This window comes from Oncorhynchus mykiss, chromosome 13 (assembly GCF_057628025.1).
Source record: "Oncorhynchus mykiss isolate SJ-2025 chromosome 13, ASM5762802v1, whole genome shotgun sequence".
NCBI lineage: Eukaryota > Metazoa > Chordata > Actinopteri > Salmoniformes > Salmonidae > Oncorhynchus > Oncorhynchus mykiss.
In genome coordinates this window covers 13015001-13042977 of record NC_143034.1, presented here as the reverse complement: position 1 = coordinate 13042977, position 27977 = coordinate 13015001, and the positions used below count along the sequence as shown (strand labels likewise).

General features: G+C 47.5%; 2 protein-coding genes across 2 annotated transcripts in view; both read right to left on the bottom strand.

Annotated features, from left to right (window-relative positions):
• Nucleotides 1-38: 38 nt before the first annotated feature.
• ndufb7 (NADH:ubiquinone oxidoreductase subunit B7) lies at nucleotides 39-3944 on the bottom strand. The gene is given in 3 exon segments (NM_001165058.1): nucleotides 39-197; nucleotides 2521-2689; nucleotides 3691-3944. Coding segments are annotated over 3 exon segments (366 nt in total). The 5' UTR covers nucleotides 3803-3944; the 3' UTR covers nucleotides 39-112.
• A 3299-nt stretch (nucleotides 3945-7243) lies between these two features.
• The window catches only part of LOC110495046 (Transitional endoplasmic reticulum ATPase), a 26237-nt gene continuing 5503 nt past the window's right edge, over nucleotides 7244-27977 (bottom strand). Inside the window, 18 exon segments of the mRNA XM_090195213.1 lie at nucleotides 7244-8410; nucleotides 8546-8697; nucleotides 9637-9795; nucleotides 12624-12753; nucleotides 15742-15920; nucleotides 16412-16434; nucleotides 16437-16541; nucleotides 16644-16722; nucleotides 18117-18239; nucleotides 18531-18695; nucleotides 19569-19681; nucleotides 19806-19941; nucleotides 22671-22804; nucleotides 23144-23246; nucleotides 23864-23995; nucleotides 24538-24668; nucleotides 25474-25616; nucleotides 25971-26143. Coding sequence (XP_090051339.1) covers nucleotides 8323-8410; nucleotides 8546-8697; nucleotides 9637-9795; nucleotides 12624-12753; nucleotides 15742-15920; nucleotides 16412-16434; nucleotides 16437-16541; nucleotides 16644-16722; nucleotides 18117-18239; nucleotides 18531-18695; nucleotides 19569-19681; nucleotides 19806-19941; nucleotides 22671-22804; nucleotides 23144-23246; nucleotides 23864-23995; nucleotides 24538-24668; nucleotides 25474-25616; nucleotides 25971-26143 — 2268 coding nt within the window. The 3' untranslated portion in view covers nucleotides 7244-8322.

Sequence of the window (27977 nt, the reverse complement as noted above, 5' to 3'; positions counted from 1 at the left end):
CGTAACGTACCAGGAAACAAACAAAGAGACAGATGGCTAGAGTCGTGGAGCTCTTTATTGTGGAGAGCAGCAGGTATGTACACAGAGGGGTTAGAGGTCATGATGATGATGCTCAAGCTGCCTGGGCTTCCTCCACCCTCTTCTTCCTCATCTGCAGCCGTCGCTCCCGCTCATACTCCTTCATACGCATCACGTAGCTACACACAAACACACACACAGAGAAGAGAGGGGCGTTCAAGTGGATTTGATGGGGGGGGACCTCAGATGGCAGTACTACTACAAGTCTGACAACTCATGTGTGACCATCAGACACACGCATCAACTCTCTTTGATAACAATACATGCCATTTTGTACTTTAATCGAAAGCCACATGACCACTGTCAAGTCAACTTCCTGTTCCCTCTAAGCTGTGCGCGGCCACTCACCACCTCCAGGACAGCAGAGCAGAAGAAATGCCAGCCTGCACAGACTCAAGAGATTGGACTTCACACCCATTAGTTTGCACTATATAGATCAACTTATCAGACCCTTTTCAATGCAACCAAACAAATCTTAACTTTGCAAGATTGAGTCTGATTTTGTTGTAGGCAGAGCCAGTCTCATGGAATGTAGGCCTGCATTGAACCCCACCTATAGGTTACTGTAGGCCTGCATTGAACTCCACCTATAGGTTACTGTAGGCCTGCATTGAACCCCACCTATAGGTTACAGTAGGCCTGCATTGAACTCCACCTATAGGTTACTGTAGGCCTGCATTGAACCCCACCTATAGGTTACTGTAGGCCTGCATTGAACCCCACCTATAGGTTACTGTAGGCCTGCATTGAACCCCACCTATAGGTTACAGTAGGCCTGCATTGAACTCCACCTATAGGTTACTGTAGGCCTGTATTGAACCCCACCTATAGGTTACTGTAGGCCTGCATTGAACCCCACCTATAGGTCACATTATAGAAATCAAAGGCTATTTACATGTGAACATGTTCTGGGATTTTCTCTATTGGTAGGCCACTCTGATAGGAGTACATTATGCCAAATAGCCTATTGGCTAAAACTGATGGTACAGCCTATTGGTTACTGTCTAAAAACTGATGGTACAGCCTATTGGTTACTGTCTAAAACTGATGGTACAGCCTATTGGTTACTGTCTAAAACTGATGGTACAACCTATTGGCTACTGTCTAAAACTGATGGTGCAACCTATTGGCTACTGTCTAAAACTGATAGTACAGCCTATTGGTTACTGTCTAAAACGGATGGTGCAACCTATTGGTTACTGTCTAAAACTGATAGTACAACCTATTGGCTACTGTCTAAAACTGATGGTGCAACCTATTGGCTACTGTCTAAAACTGATGGTACAACCTATTGGTTACTGTCTAAAACTGATGGTACTGCCTATTGGTTACAGTCTAAAACTGATGGTACAACCTATTGGTTACTGTCTAAAACTGATGGTACTGCCTATTGGTTACAGTCTAAAACTGATGGTACTGCCTATTGGTTACAGTCTAAAACTGATGGTACAGCCTATGGTACAGCCTCAGTGTTCACTGTAAACACACCGGAAGCACAGAAAGTTCAAGTTTCTGCTCACAAGACCTGACTTGCTCAGTGGGATTTAAACAGGGAACATTGGACATGACCCCAATGCGATTTAAACAAGGAACATTGGACATGCCCCCAGTGGGATTTAAACAGGGAACATTGGACATAACCCCAGTGGGATTTAAACAGGGAACATTGGACATAACCCCAGTGGGATTTAAACAGGGAACATTGGACATGACCCCAATGCGATTTAAACAAGGAACATTGGACATGCCCCCAGTGGGATTTAAACAGGGAACATTGGACATAACCCCAGTGGGATTTAAACAGGGAACATTGGACATGACCCCAGTGGGATTTAAACAGGGAACATTGGACATGACCCCAGTGGGATTTAAACAGGGAACATTGGACATGACCCCAGTTGGATTTAAACAGGGAACATTGGACATAACCCCAGTGGGATTTAAACAGGGAACATTGGACATGACCCCAGTGGGATTTAAACAGGGAACATTGGACATGACCCCAGTGGGATTTAAACAGGGAACATTGGACATGACCCCAGTGGGATTTAAACAGGGAACATTGGACATGACCCCAGTGGGATTTAAACAGGGAACATTGGACATGACCCCAGTGGGATTTAAACTCAAAACCCTGGCTGGGATGCAACCATAAAGTGTGTCCAGGAAACAAACTCCATGTGCTGCTAAACCTCGACCTACACCTAGAACCAGGCAGATACCTGCACCTAGAACCAGGCAGATACCTACACCTAGAACCAGGCAGATACCTGCACCTAGAACCAGGCAGATACCTGCACCTAGAACCAGGCAGATACCTGCACCTAGAACCAGGCAGATACCTACTCCTAGAACCAGACAGATACCTACTCCTAGAACCAGACAGATACCTACTCCTAGAACCAGACAGATACCTACACCTAGAACCAGGCAGATACCTACTCCTGGTGCTCGCAGTAGTCCCAGTCGTGTCTCTCGTGTTTACAGGCCAGGAAGTTGGGCCAGTTGTCCCTCTTACACTTCATGAGCTTGATGAGGTGGTGGGCGCAGTAGTCCCTCTGGAGTACAGGGACCTGGGCCAGGTTCATCTGGGCCTGGGAGGCCACCATCTCTACCAGGGGGACAAAATACAATGTTACACCATCTCTACCAGGGGGACAAGATAACATGTTACACCATCTCTACCAGGGGGACAAGATAACATGTTACACCATCTCTACCAGGGGGACAAGATAACATGTTACACCAGGGGTTAATGGGGGAGGACACCATCTCTACCAGGGAGACAAGATAACATGTTACACCAGGGTTTAATGGGGGAGGCCACCATCTCTACCAGGGGGCAAGATAACATGTTACACCAGTGGTTAATGGGGGAGGCCACCATCTCTACCAGGGGGACAAGATAACATGTTACACCAGGGGTTAATGGGGGAGGCCACCATCTCAGCCAGGGGGACAAGATAACATGTTACACCAGGGTTTAATGGAGGAGGCCACCATCTCTACCAGGGGGACAAGATAACATGTTACACCATCTCTACCAGGGGGACAAGATAACATGTTACACCATCTCTACCAGGCGGGGAGCCATCATCTCTACTAGTGGGGACACACACAAAATTAAAATTGTCAACAAAGAAAGGAGTAGGCTTTTTCCTGAGATGTGTATAAGTGTAGCCTTGCATGTTCCGTAATGCATTATATGTATGCAAGGAACGCGTGTACTGTTGGCAAGCAACTACTCTTTCACAGAGTAAGGAAAGGAGACGAGGAGAGTTAAACATTGGATTATTGAGATGCACCATGTATGACTGAATTTGACAGGACGGGGAATATCTGTTCACAACCATTTTGCTGTCTGAACTGACAGTTTTATTAATTAAAATATAAACACTTTACACGAATGGAAAGGGGGTGAAATACTCAAGTTATATTTAATAGGGAACATATCATGCTAGCCAAATTTGGGTAACGTTAGCTAGCCACTACTAGTTGTAGTTAGCTTGCTAGCGGACTTTACCGAGTGACATGAGTCCACCAGCAGACACTTTGCAAGCATACTCCTGTACGGTCACACGATCAGACCAAAACAGTCTCAATAATACACACCTCTCTCTTTCCTCTCGCCGAATCCGAATTCGGGGTCAAAGCCAAACGGTTTCGCAGGGTCAGGCTCGGTCTCCGTCTCGGTGATATACCGCCGCGCGAGGTGAGCTCCCATGGTGCTAACGGTATTTTTTTCACAATGAAAATAAAATAATCGGTGTTTCCTACGACTCTGGGAGAGAACTGATTCAAGATTGACAGAATAAATCTGCCATTCGGTCACCTCCACAAGACCCAACGAGCTACTTCCTTTCTGCAACGGAAATAAACAAGTCGAGCCGTACTAGAGTGAAACACCTCCCCGGTCATAGCACCATGCGTGACATTGGTTCCACCAAGCGCTCTTCTTCCTCTTCTTCGATGGCGGTTGGCATCCATACTCACACGAATCCTCTCAGTATCCTTCCCCTTCAACCCATCTGCCTCAGCTGTGGTGTATTTTCATATATGCCAAGGGATGTCAGGCTTCCCTAAATATTTGACCCAAAAATGTTCAACAATTATAAAATAATTTCTCTCTGTGTTTTCATAATTTCCATTAAATTCTTAAGTGGCTGAGTCTCACCGGAGAAATCATCAGAGCGAGGGAAACAGTGCCCCTCTGTCTCAGTATGTGTAGTCCATGTATCTGATGCTGTTTGGACCAAACGAGTATGACATGTTGCCGCCGTAGCAGTTGATTGATTAATGTCAGCAAGCGTTTTGCCTTCCTTGATACATTGTTTTTTATATAAACTGTGTGTTGTCCTAGCGCAGCAAAACGCCCCCCCTATCAAATCACATCCAAAGCAAAACATTTTTTTTTTTTTTTGCTAAATCTGCCCTTTCCTAAAGCCATGGATGGAGATGGGGATTTGGACTAGTGGTTTTGACTTAATTCTCTGTACAGGCCAATGCATATGATGGCGACTCTTATCTAACCATAAATGCATATATTGTGCCACTGGGCTGATATGATTATTATTTTTATTTTTTTTAAATTCACCTTTATTTAACCAGGTAGGCTAGTTGAGAACAAGTTCTCATTTGCAACTACAACCTGGCTAAGATAAATCATAGCAGTGTGAACAGACAACACAGAGTTACACATGGAGTAAACAATTAACAAGTCAATAGCACAGTAGAAAAAAAAGGGGGAGTCTATATACATTGTGTGCAAAAGGCATGAGGAGGTAGGCGAATAATTACAATTTTGCAGATTAACACTGGAGTGATAAATGATCAGATGGTCATGTACAGGTAGAGATGTTGGTGTGCAAAAGAGCAGAAAAGTAAATAAATAAAAACAGTATGGGGATGAGGTAGGTAAAAATGGGTGGGCAATTTACCGATAGACTATGTACAGCTGTAGCGATTGGTTAGCTGCTCAGATAGCAGATGTTTGAAGTTCTCTGAAACCACATATGGATCAGCCAAAAGACAGGGGTCCACTTTCTTCAAACATTTCACTCCTACCATCACAGACTCATCTTTATCCTGACCATCATTATATCACTCCTACCATCACAGACTCATCTTTACCCTGACCATCATTATATCACTCCTACCATCACAGACTCATCTTTACCCTGACCATCATTATATCACTCCTACCATCACAGACTCATCTTTACCCTGACCATCATTATATCACTCCTACCATCACAGACTCATCTTTATCCTGACCATCATTATATCACTCCTACCATCACAGACTCATCTTTACCCTGACCATCATTATATCACTCCTACCATCACAGACTCATCTTTACCCTGACCATCATTATATCACTCCTACCATCACAGACTCATCTTTATCCTGACCATTATTATATCACTCCTACCATCACAGACTCATCTTTACCCTGACCATCATTATATCACTCCTACCATCACAGACTCATCTTTATCCTGACCATCATTATATCACTCCTACCATCACAGACTCATCTTTATCCTGACCATCATTATATCACTCCTACCATCACATACTCATCTTTATCCTGACCATCATTATGTCACTCCTACCATCACAGACTCATCTTTATCCTGACCATCATTATATCACTCCTACCATCACAGACTCATCTTTATCCTGACCATCATTATATCACTCCTACCATCACAGACTCATCTTTACCCTGACCATCATTATATCACTCCTACCGTCACAGACTCATCTTTATCCTGACCATCATTATATCACTCCTACCATCACAGACTCATCTTTATCCTGACCATCATTATATCACTCCTACCATCACAGACTCATCTTTATCCTGACCATCATTATATCACTCCTACCATCACAGACTCATCTTTATCCTGACCATCATTATATCACTCCTACCATCACAGACTCATCTTTATCCTGACCATCATTATATCACTCCTACCATCACAGACTCATCTTTATCCTGACCATCATTATATGACTCCTACCATCACAGACTCATCTTTATTCTGACCATCTAGCCTCGGGCTCAGAGAAGTTCACCACACCGGCCTCCTATAATTCACACTAATCACTTCCATTTCTCCACCTGTCTTCGATCCGGCTTACGACTCACTCTGCTTATGCTTTCTACCATTCTTCTTTAACAAACCATCTCCAATTTTTTTTTGCCATCTTCAACCAATTCAAGCTCACCCTCTTCCCCCCCTCACCCTCCCTCACTCTCTTCCGTCCCTCACTCTCTTCCCTCCCTCACCCTCTTCCCTCCCTCACTCTCTTCCCTCCCTCCCTCACCCTCTTCCCTCCCTCACTCTCTTCCCTCCCTCAATCTCTTCCCTCCCTCACCCTCTTCCCTCCCTCCCTCCCTCACCCTCTTCCCTCCCTCACTCTCTTCCCTCCCCCACCCTCTTCCATCCCTCACCCTCTTCCTTCCCTCACCCTCTTCCCTCCCTCACTCTCTTCCATCCCTCACCCTCTTCCATCCCTCCCTCACCCTCTTCCCTCCCTCCCTCACCCTCTTCTCTCCCTCCCCTTCTTCCTTCCCTCCCTCCCTCACCCTCTTCCCTCCCTCACCCTCTTCCATCCCTCACCCTCTTTCACCTCCCTCACTCTCTTCCCTCCCTCACCCTCTTCCACCTCCCTCACCCTCTTCCACCTCCTCACCCTCTTCCCTCCCTCACCCTCTTCCACCTCCCTCACCCTCTTCCACCTCCTCACCCTCTTCCCTCCCTTACCCTCTTCCACCTCCCTCACTCTCTTTCACCTCCCTCACTCTCTTCCCTCCCTCACCCTCTTCCACCTCCTCACCCTCTTCCATCTCCTCACCCTCTTCCCTCCCTCACCCTCTTCCACCTCACCCTCTTCCCTCCCTCACCCTCTTCCACCTCCCTCACCCTCTTCCACCTCCTCACCCTCTCCCCTCCCTCACCCTCTTCCACCTCCTCACCCTCTTCCATCTCCTCACCCTCTTCCAACTCCTCACCCTCTTCCATCTCCTCACCCTCTTCCCTCCCTCACCCTCTTCCCTCCCTCACCCTCTCTTTTTCCCTCCTTTCCTCTTCCGTATTCCAATTGAGGGATATTATTATGTGACAGTAGTTTTATTAGTAAAACACAAACAAACAAGGAAAACACTCAGTTTATTACATTTCAGATTTGAATCAGCATTCCTTCCATGATGATCAGCTCAAACACGACAAGAACAACAATCCTCATTCACAGTTATATTCATTGTACTTTGACCATCCAGATTTGACAAATGATTCTTCCAAGAAAAAACAAAACATACTCTAATTTCCTCAAATGTACCAGTTATTATGATGTACCAGTTATTATGATGTACCAGTTATTATAATGTACCAGTTATTATAATGTACCAGTTATTATAATGTATCAGTTATTATGATGTATCAGTTATTATGATGTACCAGTTATTATAATGTACCAGTTATTATGATGTATCAGTTATTATGATGTACCAGTTATTATAATGTACCAGTTATTATGATGTATCAGTTATTATGATGTACCAGTTATTATAATGTACCAGTTATTATAATGTATCAGTTATTATGATGTATCAGTTATTATGATGCACCAGTTATTATGATGTATCAGTTATTATGATGTACCAGTTATTATAATGTACCAGTTATTATAATGTACCAGTTATTATAATGTACCAGTTATTATGATGTATCAGTTATTATGATGTACCAGTTATTATAATGTACCCGTTATTATAATGTACCAGTTATTATGATGTATCAGTTATTATAATGTACCAGTTATTATGATGTATCAGTTATTATGATGTACCAGTTATTATGATGTATCAGTTATTATAATGTATCAGTTATTATGATGTATCAGTTATTATGATGTATCAGTTATTATAATGTACCAGTTATTATGATGTATCAGTTATTATGATGTACCAGTTATTATGATGTATCAGTTATTATAATGTATCAGTTATTATGATGTATCAGTTATTATAATGTATCAGTTATTATGATGTATCAGTTATTATAATGTATCAGTTATTATGAGAAACATCTAAGACTACACCGATAAGCTGAGAAGCACAAACGTTATGTGCTGTTAAAAGTTATTCTGTCCGTATTTGATTCCCACAACAGTCTAATTGATCCAGAGTTCCACATCATATGCAGGCAGGTGTGATAGAGGTGATAGTCTTCTCACTGGTAGAGGTCGTCCTCTACCTCGTCTCTGAACTGCCCCCCTGACCCCGACCCTTGACCTCCGGACTGAGAGCCAGAGGGGAACCTGAGGAGAGAGAGAGGTCAGTGTACGAGAAGTGTGCCTGTGTTTGTGTGTGTGTGTGCATACTTGCATATGAAAGTGTGAGCGTACAGTATGTGTGTTTGTGTGTATGTGTGTGTGTCCCGGTCCAGTACATACCTGAAGTTCCCAAAGCCTCTGCTCTGCTGTAGTGTCTGGGCGAACATCTCATACTTCCTGATATCGTTGTCGCTGACGGAGCGCCGGGCGAACCTCATGGCCTCTTCAAAGTGATCCTTCCTGATCTCTGGAACAGGGTCACAGTCCTCATCCTGGACAGATGAGGAGGGAGGGGGGCAGAAAGAGAGAGAGGGTGGGTGGGCAGAAAGAGAGAGTGAGTGGGGGGGAGAAAGAGAGAGAGAGGGGGAGGGGCAGAAAGAGAGAGAGAGTGGGGGGGCAGAAAGAGAGAGAGTGGGAGGGGCAGAAAGAGAGAGAGAGTGGGAGGGGCAGAAAGAGAGAGAGAGGGGGAGGGGCAGAAAGAGAGAGAGAGTGGGGGGGCAGAAAGAGAGAGAGAGTGGGAGGGGCATAAAGAGAGAGAGAGGGGGAGGGGCAGAAAGAGAGAGAGAGGGGGAGGGGCAGAAAGAGAGAGAGAGGGGGCGGGGCAGAAAGAGAGAGAGAGTGGGGGGGCAGAAAGAGAGAGAGTGGGGGGCAGAAAGAGAGAGAGAGGGGGAGGGGCAGAAAGAGAGAGAGGGGGAAGGGGAGACAGAGAGAGCGAGGGCAGGAGAGAGGTTGGGTGGTTACATAATATTGGTGTATTGGTTGTGTGTGTGTGCGCGTTGTGTATATGAGGTTTAATTTGTGAGGTAGACAGTGTGTGAAACACAGTGTGTGATGTACTGTATGTGAGATGCAGTGTTGGTTGTGTAACAGCTGGGGGATTTGGCTGTCGATCTGTCTGTCTATCTGTCCCTCTCTCTGTCTGTCTCTATGTGTACCTGTCCGTCTCTCTGTCCGTCCGTCTCTCTGTCCGTCCGTCTCTCTGTCCGTCCGTCTCTCTGTCTGTCCGTCCGTCTCTCTGTCCGTCCGTCCGTCTGTCTGTCCGTCCGTCCGTCTCTATGTCCGTCCGTCCGTCCCTATGTCCGTCCGTCCGTCCGTCCGTCTGTCAGTCTGTCTATCTGACAGTCTCTATAGTGTGTGTGTGAGCTGCAGTGTTGGTGGTGTAACAGCAGACTGTCAGTCCGTCCGTCCGTCGGTCCGTCCGTCCATCTCACCATGGCGGTGCCTGGGTGGGTCTGTCTCTGGCGCTCTGCTTTGATCTCAGCCTCTATGGCCTCTCTGATGGCCAGCTTACAGGCCCTCTGGCAGATCTCTGTCAGGTCTGCCCCACTGAAACCCTGGGTGATACCAGACAGGTAGGCCAGGTCTACATCCTGGTGTGTGTTGTTGTGAGAGGAGAGGGGTGGGGGAGAGAGAGAGGAGAGGGGAGGGGGAGAGAGAGGAGAGGGGAGAGAGAGAGGAGAGGGGTGGGGGAGAGAGAGAGGAGAGGGGAGGGGGGAGAGAGAGGAGAGGGAGTAGAGAGAGGAGAGGGGGGAGAGAGAGGAGAGGGGGGAGAGAGGGGAGGGGGGAGAGAGGGGAGGGGGGGAGAGAGAGAAGGGGGGAGAGAGAGAAGGGGGAGAGAGAGGAGAGGGAGTAGAGAGAGATAGGAGAGGGGGGAGAGAGAGAGGAGAGGGGTGGGGGAGAGAGAGAGGCGGGGGGGGAGAGGAGAGGGGAGGGGTGGGGGAGAGGAGAGGGGAGGGGGAGAGAGAGGAGAGGGGGAGAGAGAGGAGAGGGGAGGGGGGAGAGAGAGGAGAGGGGAGGGGGGAGAGAGAGGAGAGGGGGGGAGAGAGGATAGGGGAGAGAGAGAGGATAGGGGAGAGAGAGAGGAGAGGGGAGAGAGAGAGGAGAGGGGAGAGAGAGAGGAGAGGGGAGAGAGAGAGGAGAGGGGGAGAGAGAGAGGAGAGGGAGAGAGAGAGAGGAAGAAAGGGGAGAGAGAGAGAGGAAGAAAGGGGAGAGAGAGAGGAAGAAAGGGGAGAAAGAGAGGAAGAAAGGGGAGAGAGAGAGGAAGAAAGGGGAGAGAGGAAGAAAGGGGAGAGAGAGAGGAAGAAAGGGGAGAGAGAGAGGAAGAAAGGGGAGAGAGAGAGGAAGAAAGGGGAGAGAGAGAGGAAGAAAGGGGAGAGAGAGAGGAAGAAAGGGGAGAGAGAGAGGAATAAAGGGGAGAGAGAGAGAGAGGAAGAAAGGGGAGAGAGAGAGGAAGAAAGGGGAGAGAGAGGAAGAAAGGGGAGAGAGAGAGAGAGGAAGAAAGGGGAGAGAGAGAGGAAGAAAGGGGAGAGAGAGAGGAAGAAAGGGGAGAGAGAGAGGAAGAAAGGGGAGAGAGAGAGGAAGAAAGGGGAGAGAGAGAGGAAGAAAGGGGAGAGAGAGAGGTAGAAAGGGGAGAGAGAGAGGAAGAAAGGGGAGAGAGAGAGAGGAAGAAAGGGGAGAGAGGGCGGGAGACAACAATAGTTAATTATTATTATCATCATCATTATTATCGTGTGTCTGTGTGTCTGTGTGTCTGTGTGCCTGTGTGCCTGTGTGTCTGTGTGTCTGTGTGTCTGTGTGTCTGTGTGTCTGTGTGCCTGTGTGTCTGTGTGTCTGTGTGCCTGTGTGCCTGTGTGTCTGTGTGTCTGTGTGTCTGTGTGTCTGTGTGTCTACCCTGTCTTTCTTGTAGTGTTAAATAATGTTTGTTGGTTAGGAAGGGGTTATATGGCATGGACCTAGGAAGAAAGGAATGTATGTGGAGATAAGAGAGGACAGGGAGAGCTCCTCCAGGGTTATGGTGTCTGGGGGAGCCTGGAACGGTCAGTTGAGGGGTTATAAACTGTGGTTAGACTCATGTGAAAATCCCTGTTGGTGTGTATGTGTGTGCGTAGTTTAGGATGATATAAGAAGGAATGGATTTGTGAAAACTTTAGAGCTCTCGCAAATACATTGGGACCTGATCAATTCAGTTATTATGATGTCATAATACACACATCACAATCATTTAAGATACATTGGGACCTGATCAATTCAGTTATTATGATGTCATAATACACACATCACAATCATTTAAGACCAGAACTTTACAACCTCTGGGAATCAGACAGATGAAGATAATTGGAATTTATGAACACGGATTAAATAATTACTTGACAGTGTCTATGTGTCTTTGTGTGTGTGTCTATGTGTCTTTGAGTGTGTGTCTATGTGTGTGTATGTCTTTGTGTGTCTATGTGTGTGTGTGTCTAAGTGTGTCTATGTGTGTGTGTGTTTATGTGTGTGTATGTCTATGTGTGTGTATTTCTATGTGTGTGTATGTCTATGTGTGTCAATGTGTGTGTGTGTGTGTGTGTGTGTGTCTATGTGTGCGCGCATGTCTCTGTCTGTGAGTGTCTATGTGTGTGTGTGTTTATGTGTGTGTATGTCTATGTGTGTGTATTTCTATGTGTGTGTATGTCTATGTATGTCTATGTGTGTGTGTGTGTGTGTGTCTATGTGTGTGCGCATGTCTCTGTCTGTGAGTGTCTATGTGTGTGTGTGTTTATGTGTGTGTATGTCTATGTGTGTGTATTTCTATGTGTGTGTATGTCTATGTATGTCTATGTGTGTGTGTGTGTGTGTGTGTGTGTGTCTATGTGTGCGCGCATGTCTCTGTCTGTGAGTGTCTATGTGTGTGTGTGTTTATGTGTGTGTATGTCTATGTGTGTGTATTTCTATGTGTGTGTATGTCTATGTATGTCTATGTGTGTGTGTGTGTGTGTGTGTCTATGTGTGTGCGCATGTCTCTGTCTGTGTGTGTCTATGTGTGTGTGTGTCTATGTGTGTGTATGTCTATGTGTGTGTATGTCTATGTGTGTCTATGTGTGTGTGTGTGTGTGTGTCTATGTGTGTGCGCATGTCTCTGTCTGTGAGTGTCTATGTGTGTCTGTGTGTGTGCGAGTCCATGTGTGAGTGTGTGTGTGTCTATGTGTGTCTATGTGTGTGTGTGTGTGTGTGTCTATGTGTGTGCGCATGTCTCTGTCTGTGTGTGTCTATGTGTGTGTGTGTCTATGTGTGTGTATGTCTATGTGTGTGTATGTCTATGTGTGTCTATGTGTGTGTGTGTGTGTGTGTCTATGTGTGTGCGCATGTCTCTGTCTGTGAGTGTCTATGTGTGTCTGTGTGTGTGCGAGTCCATGTGTGAGTGTGTGTGTGTACTGACTCTGGCGATGGGGGACTTGCGTAGGTTTGCGTTGAGGATGGCGGTACGGGAGGCTGTGTCTGGTAGAGGGATGTAGATGAGCTGATCCAGCCTCCCTGGACGGAGGATAGCAGAGTCTATTATATCAGGTCTGGAGGGGGGAGGATAGCAGAGTCTATTATATCAGGTCTGGAGGATAGCAGAGTCTATTATATCAGGTCTGGAGGGGGGAGGATGGCAGAGTCTATTATATCAGGTCTGGAGGGGGGAGGATAGCAGAGTCTATTATATCAGGTCTGGAGGGGGAGGATAGCAGAGTCTATTATATCAGGTCTGGAGAGGGGAGGGTAACAGAGTCTATTATATCAGGTCTGGAGGGGGAGGATGGCAGAGTCTATTATATCAGGTCTGGAGGGGGAGGATAGCAGAGTCTATTATATCAGGTCTGGAGGATAACAGAGTCTATTATATCAGGTCTGGAGGATAACAGAGTCTATTATATCAGGTCTGGAGGATGGCAGAGTCTATTATATCAGGTCTGGAGGGGGGAGGATAACAGAGTCTATTATATCAGGTCTGGAGGGGGAGGATGGCAGAGTCTATTATATCAGGTCTGGAGGATAACAGAGTCTATTATATCAGGTCTGGAGGATAACAGAGTCTATTATATCAGGTCTGGAGGGGGGAGGATAACAGAGTCTATTATATCAGGTCTGGAGGGGGAGGATGGCAGAGTCTATTATATCAGGTCTGGAGGGGGGAGGATAGCAGAGTCTATTATATCAGGTCTGGAGGGGGGAGGATAGCAGAGTCTATTATATCAGGTCTGGAGGATAACAGAGTCTATTATATCAGGTCTGGAGGGGGGAGGATAGCAGAGTCTATTATATCAGGTCTGGAGGGGGGAGAATAGCAGAGTCTATTATATCAGGTCTGGAGGGGGGAGGATAGCAGAGTCTATTATATCAGGTCTGGAGGGGGGAGGATAACAGAGTCTATTATATTAGGTCTGGAGGGGGGAGGATAACAGAGTCTATTATATCAGGTCTGGAGGGGGGAGGATAGCAGAGTCTATTATATCAGGTCTGGAGGGGGGAGGATAGCAGAGTCTATTATATCAGGTCTGGAGGGGGGAGGATAGCAGAGTCTATTATATCAGGTCTGGAGGGGGGAGGATAGCAGAGTCTATTATATCAGGTCTGGAGGGGGGAGGATAGCAGAGTCTATTATATCAGGTCTGGAGGGGGGAGGATAGCAGAGTCTATTATATCAGGTCTGGAGGGGGGAGGATAGCAGAGTCTATTATATCAGGTCTGGAGGGGGGAGGATAGCAGAGTCTATTATATCAGGTCTGGAGGGGGGAGGATAGCAGAGTCTATTATATCAGGTCTGGAGGGGGAGGATGGCAGAGTCTATTATATCAGGTCTGGAGGGGGGAGAATAGCAGAGTCTATTATATCAGGTCTGGAGGATAACAGAGTCTATTATATCAGGTCTGGAGGGGGGAGGATAGCAGAGTCTATTATATCAGGTCTGGAGGATAGCAGAGTCTATTATATCAGGTCTGGAGGGGGGAGGATAGCAGAGTCTATTATATCAGGTCTGGAGGGGGAGGATAGCAGAGTCTATTATATCAGGTCTGGAGGATAGCAGAGTCTATTATATCAGGTCTGGAGGGGGGAGGATAGCAGAGTCTTTTATATCAGGTCTGGAGGATAGCAGAGTCTATTATATCAGGTCTGGAGGGGGGAGGATAGCAGAGTCTATTATATCAGGTCTGGAGGATAGCAGAGTCTATTATATCAGGTCTGGAGGGGGGAGGATAGCAGAGTCTATTATATCAGGTCTGGAGGATAGCAGAGTCTATTATATCAGGTCTGGAGGGGGGAGGATAGCAGAGTCTATTATATCAGGTCTGGAGGGGGAGGATAGCAGAGTCTATTATATCAGGTCTGGAGGATAGCAGAGTCTATTATATCAGGTCTGGAGGGGGGAGGATAGCAGAGTCTATTATATCAGGTCTGGAGGGTGAGGATAGCAGAGTCTATTATATCAGGTCTGGAGGGGGAGGATAGCAGAGTCTATTATATCAGGTCTGGAGGATAGCAGAGTCTATTATATCAGGTCTGGAGGATAACAGAGTCTATTATATCAGGTCTGGAGGGGGGAGGATAGCAGAGTCTATTATATCAGGTCTGGAAGGGGGAGGATAGCAGAGTCTATTATATCAGGTCTGGAGGGGGAGGATAGCAGAGTCTATTACATCAGGTCTGGAGAGGGGAGGGTAACAGAGTCTATTATATCAGGTCTGGAGGATAACAGAGTCTATTATATCAGGTCTGGAGAGGGGAGGGTAACAGAGTCTATTATATCAGGTCTGGAGGGGGGAGGATAGCAGAGTCTATTATATCAGGTCTGGAGAGGGGAGGATAGCAGAGTCTATTATATCAGGTCTGGAGAGGGGAGGGTAACAGAGTCTATTATATCAGGTCTGGAGGATAACAGAGTCTATTATATCAGGTCTGGAGAGGGGAGGGTAACAGAGTCTATTATATCAGGTCTGGAGGGGGGAGGATAGCAGAGTCTATTATATCAGGTCTGGAGGGGGAGGATAGCAGAGTCTATTATATCAGGTCTGGAGAGGGGAGGGTAACAGAGTCTATTATATCAGGTCTGGAGGATAACAGAGTCTATTATATCAGGTCTGGAGGATAACAGAGTCTATTATATCAGGTCTGGAGGGGGGAGGATAGCAGAGTCTATTATATCAGGTCTGGAAGGGGGAGGAGGGATTAAAGAGGGAGGGAGTGGAGTGGTAGCTCCTATAATAAAGACCCCCCCCCACATCCCTCCACCTGTTGTTAGCTCCTGTAATAAAGACCCACCCATATCCCTCTACCTGTTGTTAGCTCCTATAATAATGACCGCCCCCCCCCCCACATCCCTTCTACCTGTTGTTAGCTCCTATAATAAAGACCCACCCATATCCCTCTACCTGTTGGTAGCTCCTATAATAATGACCCCCCCCCCACATCCCTCTAACTGTTGGTCGCTCCTATAATAAAGACCCCCCCCCATACATCACTCTACCTGTTGGTAGCTCCTATAATAAAGACTCCCCCCCCCCATATCCCTCTACCTGTTGGTAGCTCCTATAATAAAGACGTTCTTCTTGTTGGACATTCCGTCCATCTCCGTGAGGATCTGGTTGATGACCCTGTCGGCCGCGCCCCCTGCGTCCCCGGCTCCGCCCCCTCTGGACTTGGCAATGGAGTCCAGCTCGTCAAAGAACAGGATGCAGGGGGCCGCCTGTCTGGCCTGGGGTTAGAGGTCAGAGTTCCAGGGAATAGGAGGTTAGGAAAGAACAGGATGCAGGATGCCACCTGTCTGGCAGGAGGTCAGATGATAGAGGTCAGAGGTCAGGAATGTATTTGTCTAGAAGATCTATGTCACTATTATGTCAGTCTACATAATCGTCGATGATGTCCTTGATGTTGGTTTCTGTCTCTCCAAACCACATGGCTATGTCACTGCTACGTCAGGCTATGTCACTGCTATGTCACTGCTATGTCAGGCTATGTCACTGCTATGTCAGGCTATGTCACTGCTACGTCAGGCTATGTCACTGCTATGTCACTGCTATGTCAGGCTATGTCACTGCTATGTCAGGCTATGTCACTGCTATGTCAGGGCTATGTCACTGCTATGTCAGGCTATGTCACTGCTACGTCAGGCTATGTCACTGCTATGTCACTGCTATGTCAGGCTATGTCACTGCTATGTCAGGCTATGCCACTGTTATGTGGTACCTTGTCAAAGACGTCCCTGACTTAGCCTCTGACTCGCCGAACCACATGGTGAGCAGCTCAGGTCCTTGATGGAGATGAAGTGGCCTGGCACTCGTTAGCAATCGCTTGGCTAGCAGGGTCTTTCCACAGCCTTGGAAGAGAGAGAGACAGGGTGTGCGTGTGTGTGTGTGTGTGTGTGTGTGTGTGTGTGTGTGTGTGTGTGTGTGTGTGTGTACTGCATGTGTGCTCTGACCTGGGGGTCCATAGAATAACACTCCTCGTGACGGGGTCATACCGAACTTCAGGAACTTATCTGGGTACTCCACTGGGTACTGGGAGAGAGGGGGAGGGAGGGAGGAGAGGGAGGGAGGGAGGGGGGAGGGAGGGATGAGAGGGAGGAGGGAGGGAGGGAGGGGGAGGGAGGAGGGAGGGAGGAGAGAGAGGAAGGAGATGGGGAGGAGGGAGGAGAGAGGGAGGAGGGAGGGAGGGAGGGAGGAGAGGGAGGAGAGGCAGGAGGGAGGCAGAGGGAGGAGCGCAGGAGGGGGAGCAGGAGGGAGGGAAGGAGGCAGGAGGAGGGAGGAGGAGGAAGGAAGGGAGGAGAGAGAGGAGGGAGGGAGGGAGGGAGGGAGGGGAAGGGAGGGAGGGAGGGATGGGAGGGAGGGAGGGAGGGAGAGAAGAGGGAGGGTCAAGAAAAGCACTTAAACAAAACTGACCAATAGAGACAACTTCATTCTATTCCACACCCACAACACCTAGGTCTATGTGGCTGGTATTTGACCTCTGACCACAATATCAGCCATGTCCTGTTGAATCAGAACTGCTGTTTTCAGCCACTAGTCTTTACTGTCTTTACTCAGCTGTTAAGGCTATAGAGGTGTGTGTGTGTGTTACTGTTGAGATAGAGGTGTGTGTGTGTGTTACCTGTTGAGATACATGTGTGTGTGCTCTCCTGTTGAATCAGGTGTGTGTGTGTCTTACCTGTTGAGATACAGGTGTGTGTTACCTGTTGAGATACAGGTGTGTGTGTGTGTTACCTGTTGAGATACAGGTGTGTGTGTGTGTGTTACCTGTTGAGATACAGGTGTGTGTGTGTGTGTTACCTGTTGAGATACAGGTGTGTGTGTGTGTGTTACCTGTTGAGATACAGGTGTGTGTGTGTGTGTGTGTCTTACCTGTTGAGATACAGGTGTGTGTGTGTCTTACCTGTTGAGATACAGGTGTGTGTGTGTGTTACCTGTTGATATGCAAGTGTGTGTGTGTGTGTGTTACTTGTTGAGATACAGGTGTGTGTGTTACCTGTTGAGATACAGGTTTGTGTGTGTTACCTGTTGAGATACAGGTGTGTGTGTTACCTTTTGAGATACAGGTGTGTGTGTGTTACCTGTTGAGATACAGGTGTGTGTGTGTGTGTGTTACCTTTTGAGATACAGGTGTGTGTGTGTTACCTGTTGAGATACAAATGTGTGTGTTACCTGTTGAGATACAGGTGTGTGTGTGTTACCTGTTGAGATACAGGTGTGTGTGTGTTACCTGTTGAGATACAGGTGTGTGTGTGTTACCTGTTGAGATACAGGTGTGTGTGTGTGTGTGTGTGTGTTACCTGTTGAGATACAGGTGTGTGTGTTACCTGTTGATATACAGGTGTGTGTGTGTGTTACCTGTTGAGATACAGGTGTGTGTGTGTGTTACCTGTTGAGATACAGGTGTGTGTGTGTGTGTGTGTTACCTGTACTAGTTCCTGCAGTTCTCTCTTGACCTCTCCCAGTCCTCCTATATCCTCCCAGTTAACATTAGGAACCTCCACTACTGTCTCCCTCAGAGCTGACGGGTTACTCTGCCCCAACGCCCACTGGAGGGAGGGAGGGAGGGAGGGGAGAGGGAGGGAGGGAGGGAGGGAGGGAGAGAGGGAGAGAGGGAGAGAGGGAGAGAGGGAGGAGGGAGGGAGAGAGGGAGAAGGGAGGGAGGGAGGGAGGAAGGAAGGAAGGAAGGAAGGAAGGAAGGAAGGAAGGAAGGAAGGAAGGAAGGAAGGAAGGAAGGAAGGAAGGAGGAGAGAGGGAGATGGAGATGGAGATGGACAATGAGATGAGCAGGTCTATATTGTGTGTGTGGTTGAGTGTGTGTCTGTGCTGCTGCCACTAACCCTGAAGTCATCGTTGGTAACTGCCAGTGAGTTGAGCAGTTCAGCATCAATGGTGTCGTCCTCCAGATCAATCAGGGTCATCTTCTTCCTGATGGCCTGCAGAGCCGCCTCAGAACACAGAGCTGCCAGGTCTGACCCCACATGGCCATGTGCATCCATGGAAACCTACCAGGAAGCACAGTACAATGAGTAGAACTTTATTGTCCCAACTTCACTGGCACAAAACATTCCCCAGTCATGGCACCCTATTCCCTATATAGTGCACTACTTTAGACCAGAGCCCTATTCCCTATATAGTGCACTACTTTAGACCAGAGCACTATTCCCTATATAGTGCACTACTTTAGACCAGAGCCCTAGTCCCTATATAGTACACTACTTTAGACTAGAGCCCTATTCCCTATATAGTGCACTACTTTAGACCAGAGCCCTAGTCCCTATATAGTGCACTACTTTAGACTAGAGCCCTATTCCCTATATAGTCCACTACTTTAGACTAGAGCCCTATTCCCTATATAGTACACTACTTTAGACTAGAGCCCTATTCCCTATATAGTGCACTACTTTTGACCTCCCATCTCTCCCCCCTCCTCCACCTTCCCAATCTCTCCCCCCTCCTCACCCTGCCCCCCCACCCACCATCTCTCCCCTCTCCTCCTCATCTCTCCTCTCTCTCCTCTCCTCACCCTCCTCATCTCTCCATCTCTCCCCTGTCCTCCTCCTCCTCATCTCTGCTCCTCCTCCATCTCTCCCCTCTCCTCCTCATCTCTCCTCCATCTCTCCCCTCTCCTCATCTCTCCTCCATCTCTCCCCTCTCCTCCATCTCTCCCCTCTCCTCCTCCTCATCTCTCCTCTCTCCTCCATCTCTCCCCTCTCCTCCTCCTCCTCATCTCTCCCCTCTCCTCCATCTCTCCCCTCTCCTCCTCCTCCTCATCTCTCCCCTCTCCTCCCCCCTCCTCACCCTGCCCCCCCTCCCCTCCCCTCTCCTCATCCTCTCCAGGTCCTCTCCCCCCCCCCCCACCCCTCCCCTCTCCTCACCCTCTCCAGGTCCACGTCGTCAGATAGCTTCATGTTCTTGGTGTGAATCTGCAGTATCTCCAGTCTACCAGTGGAGTCTGGGATGCCAATGTCGATCTCTTTGTCAAACCTGCCTGAGTTACACAGAGACAGGTGTTAACTAACTAGTGTGTGTGTGTGTGTGTGTGTGTGTGTGTGTGTGTGTGTGTGTGTGTGTGTGTGTGAGTGAGTGAGTGAGTGAGTGTGTGTCTCTCTAACCGAAGCGTCTCAGGGCAGGGTCGATGCTGTTGGGTCTGTTGGTGGCTGCCATGACGATAACGTGAGTTCTCTGCTTCAGTCCATCCATCAGGGTGAGGAGCTGTGATACGATACGCCTCTCCACCTCCCCATGGGTCTGACCAGACACACACACACACACACACACACACACACACACACACACACACACACACACACACACACACACACACACACAGTTATCACACACACACACACACACACACACACACACACACACACACACACACACACACACACAGTTATCACACACACACACACACACACACACACAAACACACAGTAGTGGAAAGTACTTCAGTAAAAATATTTTAAAGTACTACTTCAGTACTTTACTTTACTATTTATATTCCCCAACTTTTACTTCACTACATTCCTATGAAAAGTATGTAGTATTTAAGTCATACATTTCCCCTGACGCCCAAAAGTACTCGTTACGTTTTGAATGCCTAGCAGGACAGGAAAATGGTCCAATTCACACACTTATCAAGAGAACATCCCTGGTCATCCCTACTGACTCTGATCTGGTGGACTCACTAAACAGAGAACATCCCTGGTAATCCCTACTGACTCTGATCTGGCAGACTCACTAAACAGAGAACATCCCTACTGCCTCTGATCTGGTGGACTCACTAAACAGAGAACAGCCCTGATCATCCCTACTGACTCTGATCTGGCAGACTCACTAAACAGAGAACATCCCTGTTCCTCCCTACTGCCTCTGATCTGGTGGACTCACTAAACAGAGAACATCTCATCCCTACTGCCTCTGATCTGGTGGACTCACTAAACAGAGAACATCCCTACTGCCTCTGATCTGGTGGACTCACTTAACAGAGAACATGTCTACTGCCTCTGATCTGGTGGACTCACTAAACAGAGAACATCCCTGTTCATCCCTACTGCCTCTGATCTGGTGGACTCACTAAACAGAGAACATCCCTGTTCATCCCTACTGCCTCTGATCTGGTGGACTCACTAAACAGAGAACATCCCTGTTCATCCCTACTGCCTCTGATCTGGTGGACTCACTAAACAGAGAACATCCCTGGTCATCCCTACTGCCTCTGATCTGGTGGACTCACTAAACAGAGAACATCCCTGGTCATCCCTACTGCCTCTGATCTGGTGGACTCACTAAACAGAGAACATCCCTGGTCATCCCTACTGCCTCTGATCTGGTGGACTCACTAAACAGAGAACATCCCTGGTCATCCCTTCTACCTCTGATCTGGTGGACTCACTAAACAGAGAACATCCCTGATTATCCCTACTGCCTCTGATCTGGTGGACTCACTAAACAGAGAACATCCCTGGTCATCCCTACTGCCTCTGATCTGGTGGACTCACTAAACAGAGAACATCCCTGTTCATCCCTACTGACTCTGATCTGGTGGACTCACTAAACAGAGAACATCCCTGATCATCCTTACTGACTCTGATCTGGTGGACTCACTAAACAGAGAACATCCCTGATCATCCCTACTGCCTCTGATCTGGTGGACTCACTAAACAGAGAACATCCCTGTTCATCCCTACTGCCTCTGATCTGGTGGACACACTAAACACATGCTTGGTTATTAAATGATGTCTGAATGTTGGAGCGTGACCCTGGCTGTCCGTAAATAAAATAAAAACAAGAAAATTTTGGCGTCTGGATTAATAAGGAAGATGAAATGGTTTATACTTTTACTTTTGATACTTAAGTACATTTTAGCCATTTACTTAAGTATATTTAAAGTATATTTTAATTAAGTATATTTAAAACCTTTTATTTTTTTACATTTTTTTAACTTTTACTGATCTAGTATTTTACTGGGTGACTTTCACTTTTACTTGAGTCATTTTCTGTTAAGGTATCTTTACTTTTACTCAAGTATGACAGTTGAATACTTTTTCCACCACTGCATTAGATCAGACACAGTTATAACACACACACACACACACACACACACACACACACACACACACACACACACACACACACACACACACACACACTATTCTTTCTCCCCACTTGTATTCTACTGTTCCTCACCTTCTCTCTGCTCCTTTCCCTCCCTCCTCACCTTCTCTCTGTCCCTTTCCCTCCCTCCTCACCTTCTCTCTACTCCTTTCCCTCGCTCCTCACCTTCTCTCTGCCCCTTTCCCTACCTCCTCACATTCTCTCTGCTCCTTTCCCTCCCTCCTCACCTTCTCTCTGCCCCTTTCCCTACCTCCTCATCTTCTCTCTGCTCCTTTCCCTTGCTCCTCACCTTCTCTCTGCTCCTTTCCCTTGCTCCTCACCTTCTCTCTACTCCTGTCCCTCCCTCCTCACCTTCTCTCTGCCCCTTTCCCTCGCTCCTCACCTTCTCTCTGCCCCTTTCCCTCCCTCCTCACCTTCTCTCTGCCCCTTTCCCTCCCTCCTCACCTTCTCTCTGCCCCTTTCCCTCCCTCCTCACCTTCTCTCTGCCCCTTTCCCTCCCTCCTCACCTTCTCTCTGCTCCTTTCCCTCCCTCCTCACCTTCTCTCTGCTCCTTTCCCTCCCTCCTCACCTTCTCTCTTAGGAGCGATAGAATCCAATCTTTCCCTCTCTCCTCACCTTCTCTCTCTTAGGAGCGATAGAATCCAATCTTTCCCTCCCTCCTCACTTTCTCTCTCTTAGGAGCGATAGAATCCAATCTTTCCCTCCCTCCTCACCTTCTCTCTCTTAGGAGCGATAGAATCCAATCTTTCCCTCCCTCCTCACCTTCTCTCTCTTAGGAGCGATAGAATCCAATCTTTCCCTCCCTCCTCACCTTCTCTCTCTTAGGAGCGATAGAATCCAATCTTTTCCTCCTTCCTCACCTTCTCTCTCTTAGGAGCGATAGAATCCAGTTCGTCTATGAAGATAATGGCAGGAGAGTTTTTCTCTGCCTCCTCGAAGGCTTTCCTCAGGTTGCTCTCTGACTCCCCGGCCATCTTACTCATGATCTCAGGACCTGGGGACACAATACAGCGTAACACACAGGAAACAGAGTAGACAGAATGGAGATAGTCCCCCGAACCAAAATGTGTTTTCCCTCCTACCTAACCGCAAGACTGGGAGAGGGAGTTAGAATACGTTATGACCTATGAATAGGTGTATGGGGATACTGGGGGGACTGGAATGGCCGTAACACACAGGAAATAGATGACCGGATGCCCCTCATCGCTGAATCAGAAGAATGCTCCAGTATTGTTAGGTTGGGGGTTAGATGGGTTAGAGGTTAGAGGTCAGGAGTTAGAGGTAAAGGGTTAGAGGGTTTAGGAGGTCAGGGGTTGGAGGTCAGAGGTCTCACCATTGATGAGGAAGAAGAATGCTCCAGTCTCGTTGGCGACGGCCCGGGCAACCAGTGTCTTCCCTGTACCTGGAGGTCCATACAGCAGAATACCCCTGGGAGGCTAGGGAGGAGGAGAGGAGAGGGGGGGGGAGAGGAGAGGAGAGGAGAGGAGAGGAGAGGAGAGGAGAGGAGAGGAGAGGAGAGGAGAGGAGAGGAGAGGAGAGGAGAGGAGAGGAGAGGAGAGGAGGCTGGATGAATGAATTAAAAAAAACATTTTTTTACTTAACTAGGCAAGTCAGTTAAGAACAAATTCTTATTTTAAAATGACATCCTACCCCAGCCAAACCCTCCCCTAACCCGACGGTGCTGGGCCAAACCCTCCCCTAACCCGACGGCGCTGGGCCAAACCCTCCCCTAACCCGACGGCGCTGGGCCAAACCCTCCCCTAACCCGACGGCGCTGGGCCAAACCCTCCCCTAACCCGACGGCGCTGGGCCAAACCCTCCCCTAACCCGACGGCGCTGGGCCAATTGCGCGCCGCTCTATGGGACTCCATATCACGGCCGGTTGTAAAACAGCCCGGGATCGAACCAGGGTCTGTACTGACGCCTCTAGCACTGAGATGCAGTGCCTTAGACCGCTGCGCCACTCGGGAGCTTTGAAATGGGATGGGTGAATGGACGGACAGAACAGACAGATAGAGGTATAAATAGAGGGATGGATGAATAGATATATCACCTTGACTCCTATAGCCTTGAATAGTCCAGGATGTCTGAGGGGAAGCTCCACCATTTCTTTGATTTGAGCTAACTGTTTACGACAACCTCCAATGTCATCATAGCCTACGTCAGTCAGACTCTCCTCCTCGTCCTATCAGGGGCAGGGGAAAGACAATGTGAGACCCTCACAGGTAGAACATTCTGTCAATCATTCAGACTTTCCTCCTCGACCCATCAGGGGCAGGGGGAGGGGCAAGGGAAGACAATATGAGACCCTCACAGGTAGAACATTCTGTCAATCATTCAGACTTTCCTCCTCGACCCATCGGGGGCAGGGGGAGGGGCAAGGGAAGACAATAGGAGACCCTCACAGGTACAACATGCTGCCAACATGCTGCCAATCATTCAGTCATTCAGCTTGGGAAATGTTAACAACATTTTAGAGCAGGGTTGTCAAACTCAATTCCTGTAAGATCGTGTGTCTGTGCCAGTAGGTTTTCTCTCCTCCCTTGTACTTGATCCCTTGTGCTTGTAATGAATTAGTTAGGAACTCTCCTCATCTGGGTGTCTAGGTCTTAAGAGAAGACACCAAAACCAGCTGACACTGGGCCCTCCATGGAATGAGTTGGACTTCCCTGTTGTAGAGTTTGTTTTGGCCCAATTCAATAAAAAAGTGTGATTTTACAAAGAGACCTCTCTGTTGATTGGCTGTCCCTCGCAGTGGATGACGGTATCCGGGGCGACGATGCAGTGGGGGGCGGGGTCTGTCTCCACCACCTTGAACTCCACAGCCCGCATGCCCCCTCGCACCAGGAAGATGTCGCCTAGCAACACAACAATGATGACAGTTACTCAACAACTAACAACTAAACAGCTACTTACAAATAGTGAACTGCTAGTTGAATTACAGTGTTGTAATTCATTATCAGCTGTAGGACTACAAGTCTTGTTGCCAGTTTATAGAATGTCAGAAATGTTAGAAAAAGTTAGAACCACTTGATGGAATGTCAGAAGTTATATAATAAGTTATACGTTATATAAACAATTCATAGACAAAGGTCATGAGTACCTCTGTGTAAGGGCCAGTAGGGTCGGTCTACCTGTTTGTACAACAGTCATGAGTACCTCTGTGTAAGGGCCAGTAGGGTCGGTCTACCTGTTTGTACAACAGTCATGAGTACCTCTGTGTAAGGGCCAGTAGGGTCGGTCTACCTGTTTGTACAACAGTCATGAGTACCTCTGTGTAAGGGCCAGTAGGGTCGGTCTACCTGTTTGTACAACAGTCATGAGTACCTCTGTGTAAGGGCCAGTAGGGTTGGTCTACCTTTTTGTACAACAGTCATGAGTACCTCTGTGTAAGGGCCAGTAGGGTCGGTCTACCTATTTGTACAACAGTTACGAGTACCTCTGTGTAAGGGCCAGTAGGGTCGGTCTACCTATTTGTACAACAGTTACGAGTACCTCTGTGTAAGGGCCAGTAGGGTCGGTCTACCTATTTGTACAACAGTTACGAGTACCTCTGTGTAAGGGCCAGTAGGGTCGGTCTACCTATTTGTACAACAGTTACGAGTACCTCTGTGTAAGGGCCAGTAGGGTCGGTCTACCTTTTTGTACAACAGTCATGAGTACCTTTGTGTACAGGTCGATAGGCTTCCAAGAAATAGGGTTTCAGGAAGACGTCGAACAGGTTTCCCGTTAACCCTTCGATGGTGTCATCTATCGGCAGGACATGGATACGCACGCCGTACTTCACATCTGGGCATGCATGGACACTACACACACACACACACACACACACACACAGAATCTTCATTGAAAGTGCTTTTTAGGCCAAAAATAGACTCAATTTGTGACGGACTAAAATGTGAATGTAATCCGGTTCAGAGTGATCAGACATCTGACTCTTTAGTCATTTAGCAGACGCTCTTATCCAGAGTGACTAACAGGAGGAATCAGGGTTAAGTGCCTTGCTCAAAGGCACATCAGCATTCAATGTGATTTTTGTAGCCTACCTGATGACATCACACAGGTGATCAGTACAGTAGTCTACCCGATGACATCACACAGGTGATCAGTACAGTAGTCTACCCGATGACATCACACAGGTGATCAGTACAGTAGCCTACCTGATGACATCACCGAGGCGTACCCTCAGGTTGTTGCGTGTGACGCGGTTCATGCGGACGCGTTCGTCTGGACAGGTGTCGTCTGTCAACACGATACACACCGTCTCACGCCGCTTCCTGCCCCGCAGGACCACTGTGTCGCCACGGAACAACTGCAGCTCCTCTGTCTTCGCCTGGGAGACACAGGAAGTAATACACGCGCTGGAGACTGGAGACACAGGAAGTAATACACACGCTGGAGACTGGAGACACAGGAAGTAATACACACGCTGGAGACTGGAGACACAGGAAGTAATACACACGCTGGAGACTGGAGACACAGGAAGTAATACACACGCTGGAGACACAGTGCCTTGACCTATTCCACACTTTGTTGTGTTGCAGCCTGAATTCAAAATGGATTAAATAGCATTTTTTTCTCACCCATCTACACACATTACCCCGTTATGACAAAAAAGTGTGGTGCTTGCAAAATTAATGAAAATGAAATACAGAATTATCTAATTTTCTGAAGTATTCACACCCCTGAGTCAATACTTTGTAGAAGCACCTTTGGCAGCGATTACAGCTGTGAGTCTTTCTGGGTAAATCTCTAAGAGATTTCCACACCTGGATTCTACAATATTTGCACATTATTATTTTCAAAATTCTTCAAGCTCTGTCAAATTGGTTGTTGTTCATTGCTATACAACCATTTTCACGTCTTGCCATATATTTTCAATGCGATTTAAATCAAAATTGTAACTCTGCCACTCTTGGTGAGCAACTCCAGTGTAGATTTGATCTTGTTAGGTTAGGTTATTAGGTTATAGGTTATTGTCCTGCTGAAAGGTGAATTAATATCCCAGTGTCTGGTGGAAAGCAGGCTGAACCCGGTTTTCCTCTAGGATGTTGCCTGTGCTTTGCTCCATTCCGTTGATTTTTTTATCCTGAAAAATTCCCCAGTCTTTAATGATTACAAGCATACCCATAACATGATGCAGTCACCACTATGCAGAGTGGTACTCAGTGATGTGTTGTGTAGCATAACACTTTGTATAACAGGACAAAAAGTGAATTGCTTTGCCACATATTTTGCCGTATTACTTCAGTGCTTTGTTGCAAACAGAATGCATGTTTTGGAATCTTTTTATTCTGTACAGACTAACTAAAATGTTGTTGATCCATCCTCAGTTTTCTCCTATCACAGCCATTAAACTCTGTAACTGTTTTAAAGTCACCATTGGTGAAAAACCCTGAGCGGTTTCCTTCCTCTCCGGCAACTGAGTTGGGAAGGACGCCTGTATCTTTGTAGTGACTGGGTGTATTGATACACTATCCAAAGTGTAATTAATAACTTCACCGTGTTGAAAGGGACTTTCAATGTTGGCTTTTTGAAATGCTTACCCATCTACCAATATGTGCTCTTCTTTGCAAGGCATTGGAAAACCTTCCTGGTCTTTGTGGTTGAATCTGTGTTTGAAATTCACTGCTCGACTGTGGTACCTTACAGATAACAGCATGTGTGGGGTGAGGTAGTCATTCAAAAATAGGCTTGCCATAACAAAGGGGTTGAACACTTATTGACTCAAGATATTTCATCTTTCATTTTGTGTGTAGTCCAGTGACCCCCCCAAAACAATATGTCATACATTTTAAATTATGGTAACACACAGACACACCTGAGACTGGTAATACACACACCTGAGACTGGTAATACACACACCTGAGACTGGCAACACACACACCTGAGACTGGCAACACACACACCTGAGACTGGCAACACACACACCTGAGACTGGCAACACACACACCTCACACACCTGAGACTGGTAACACACACAACTGAGAGTGGTAACACACACCTGAGACTGGTAATACACACACCTGAGACTGGCAACACACACACCTGAGACTGGTAACACACACACCTGAGACTGGTAATACACACACCTGAGACTGGCAACACACACACCTGAGACTGGCAACACACACACCTGAGACTGGCAACACACACCTGAGACTGGC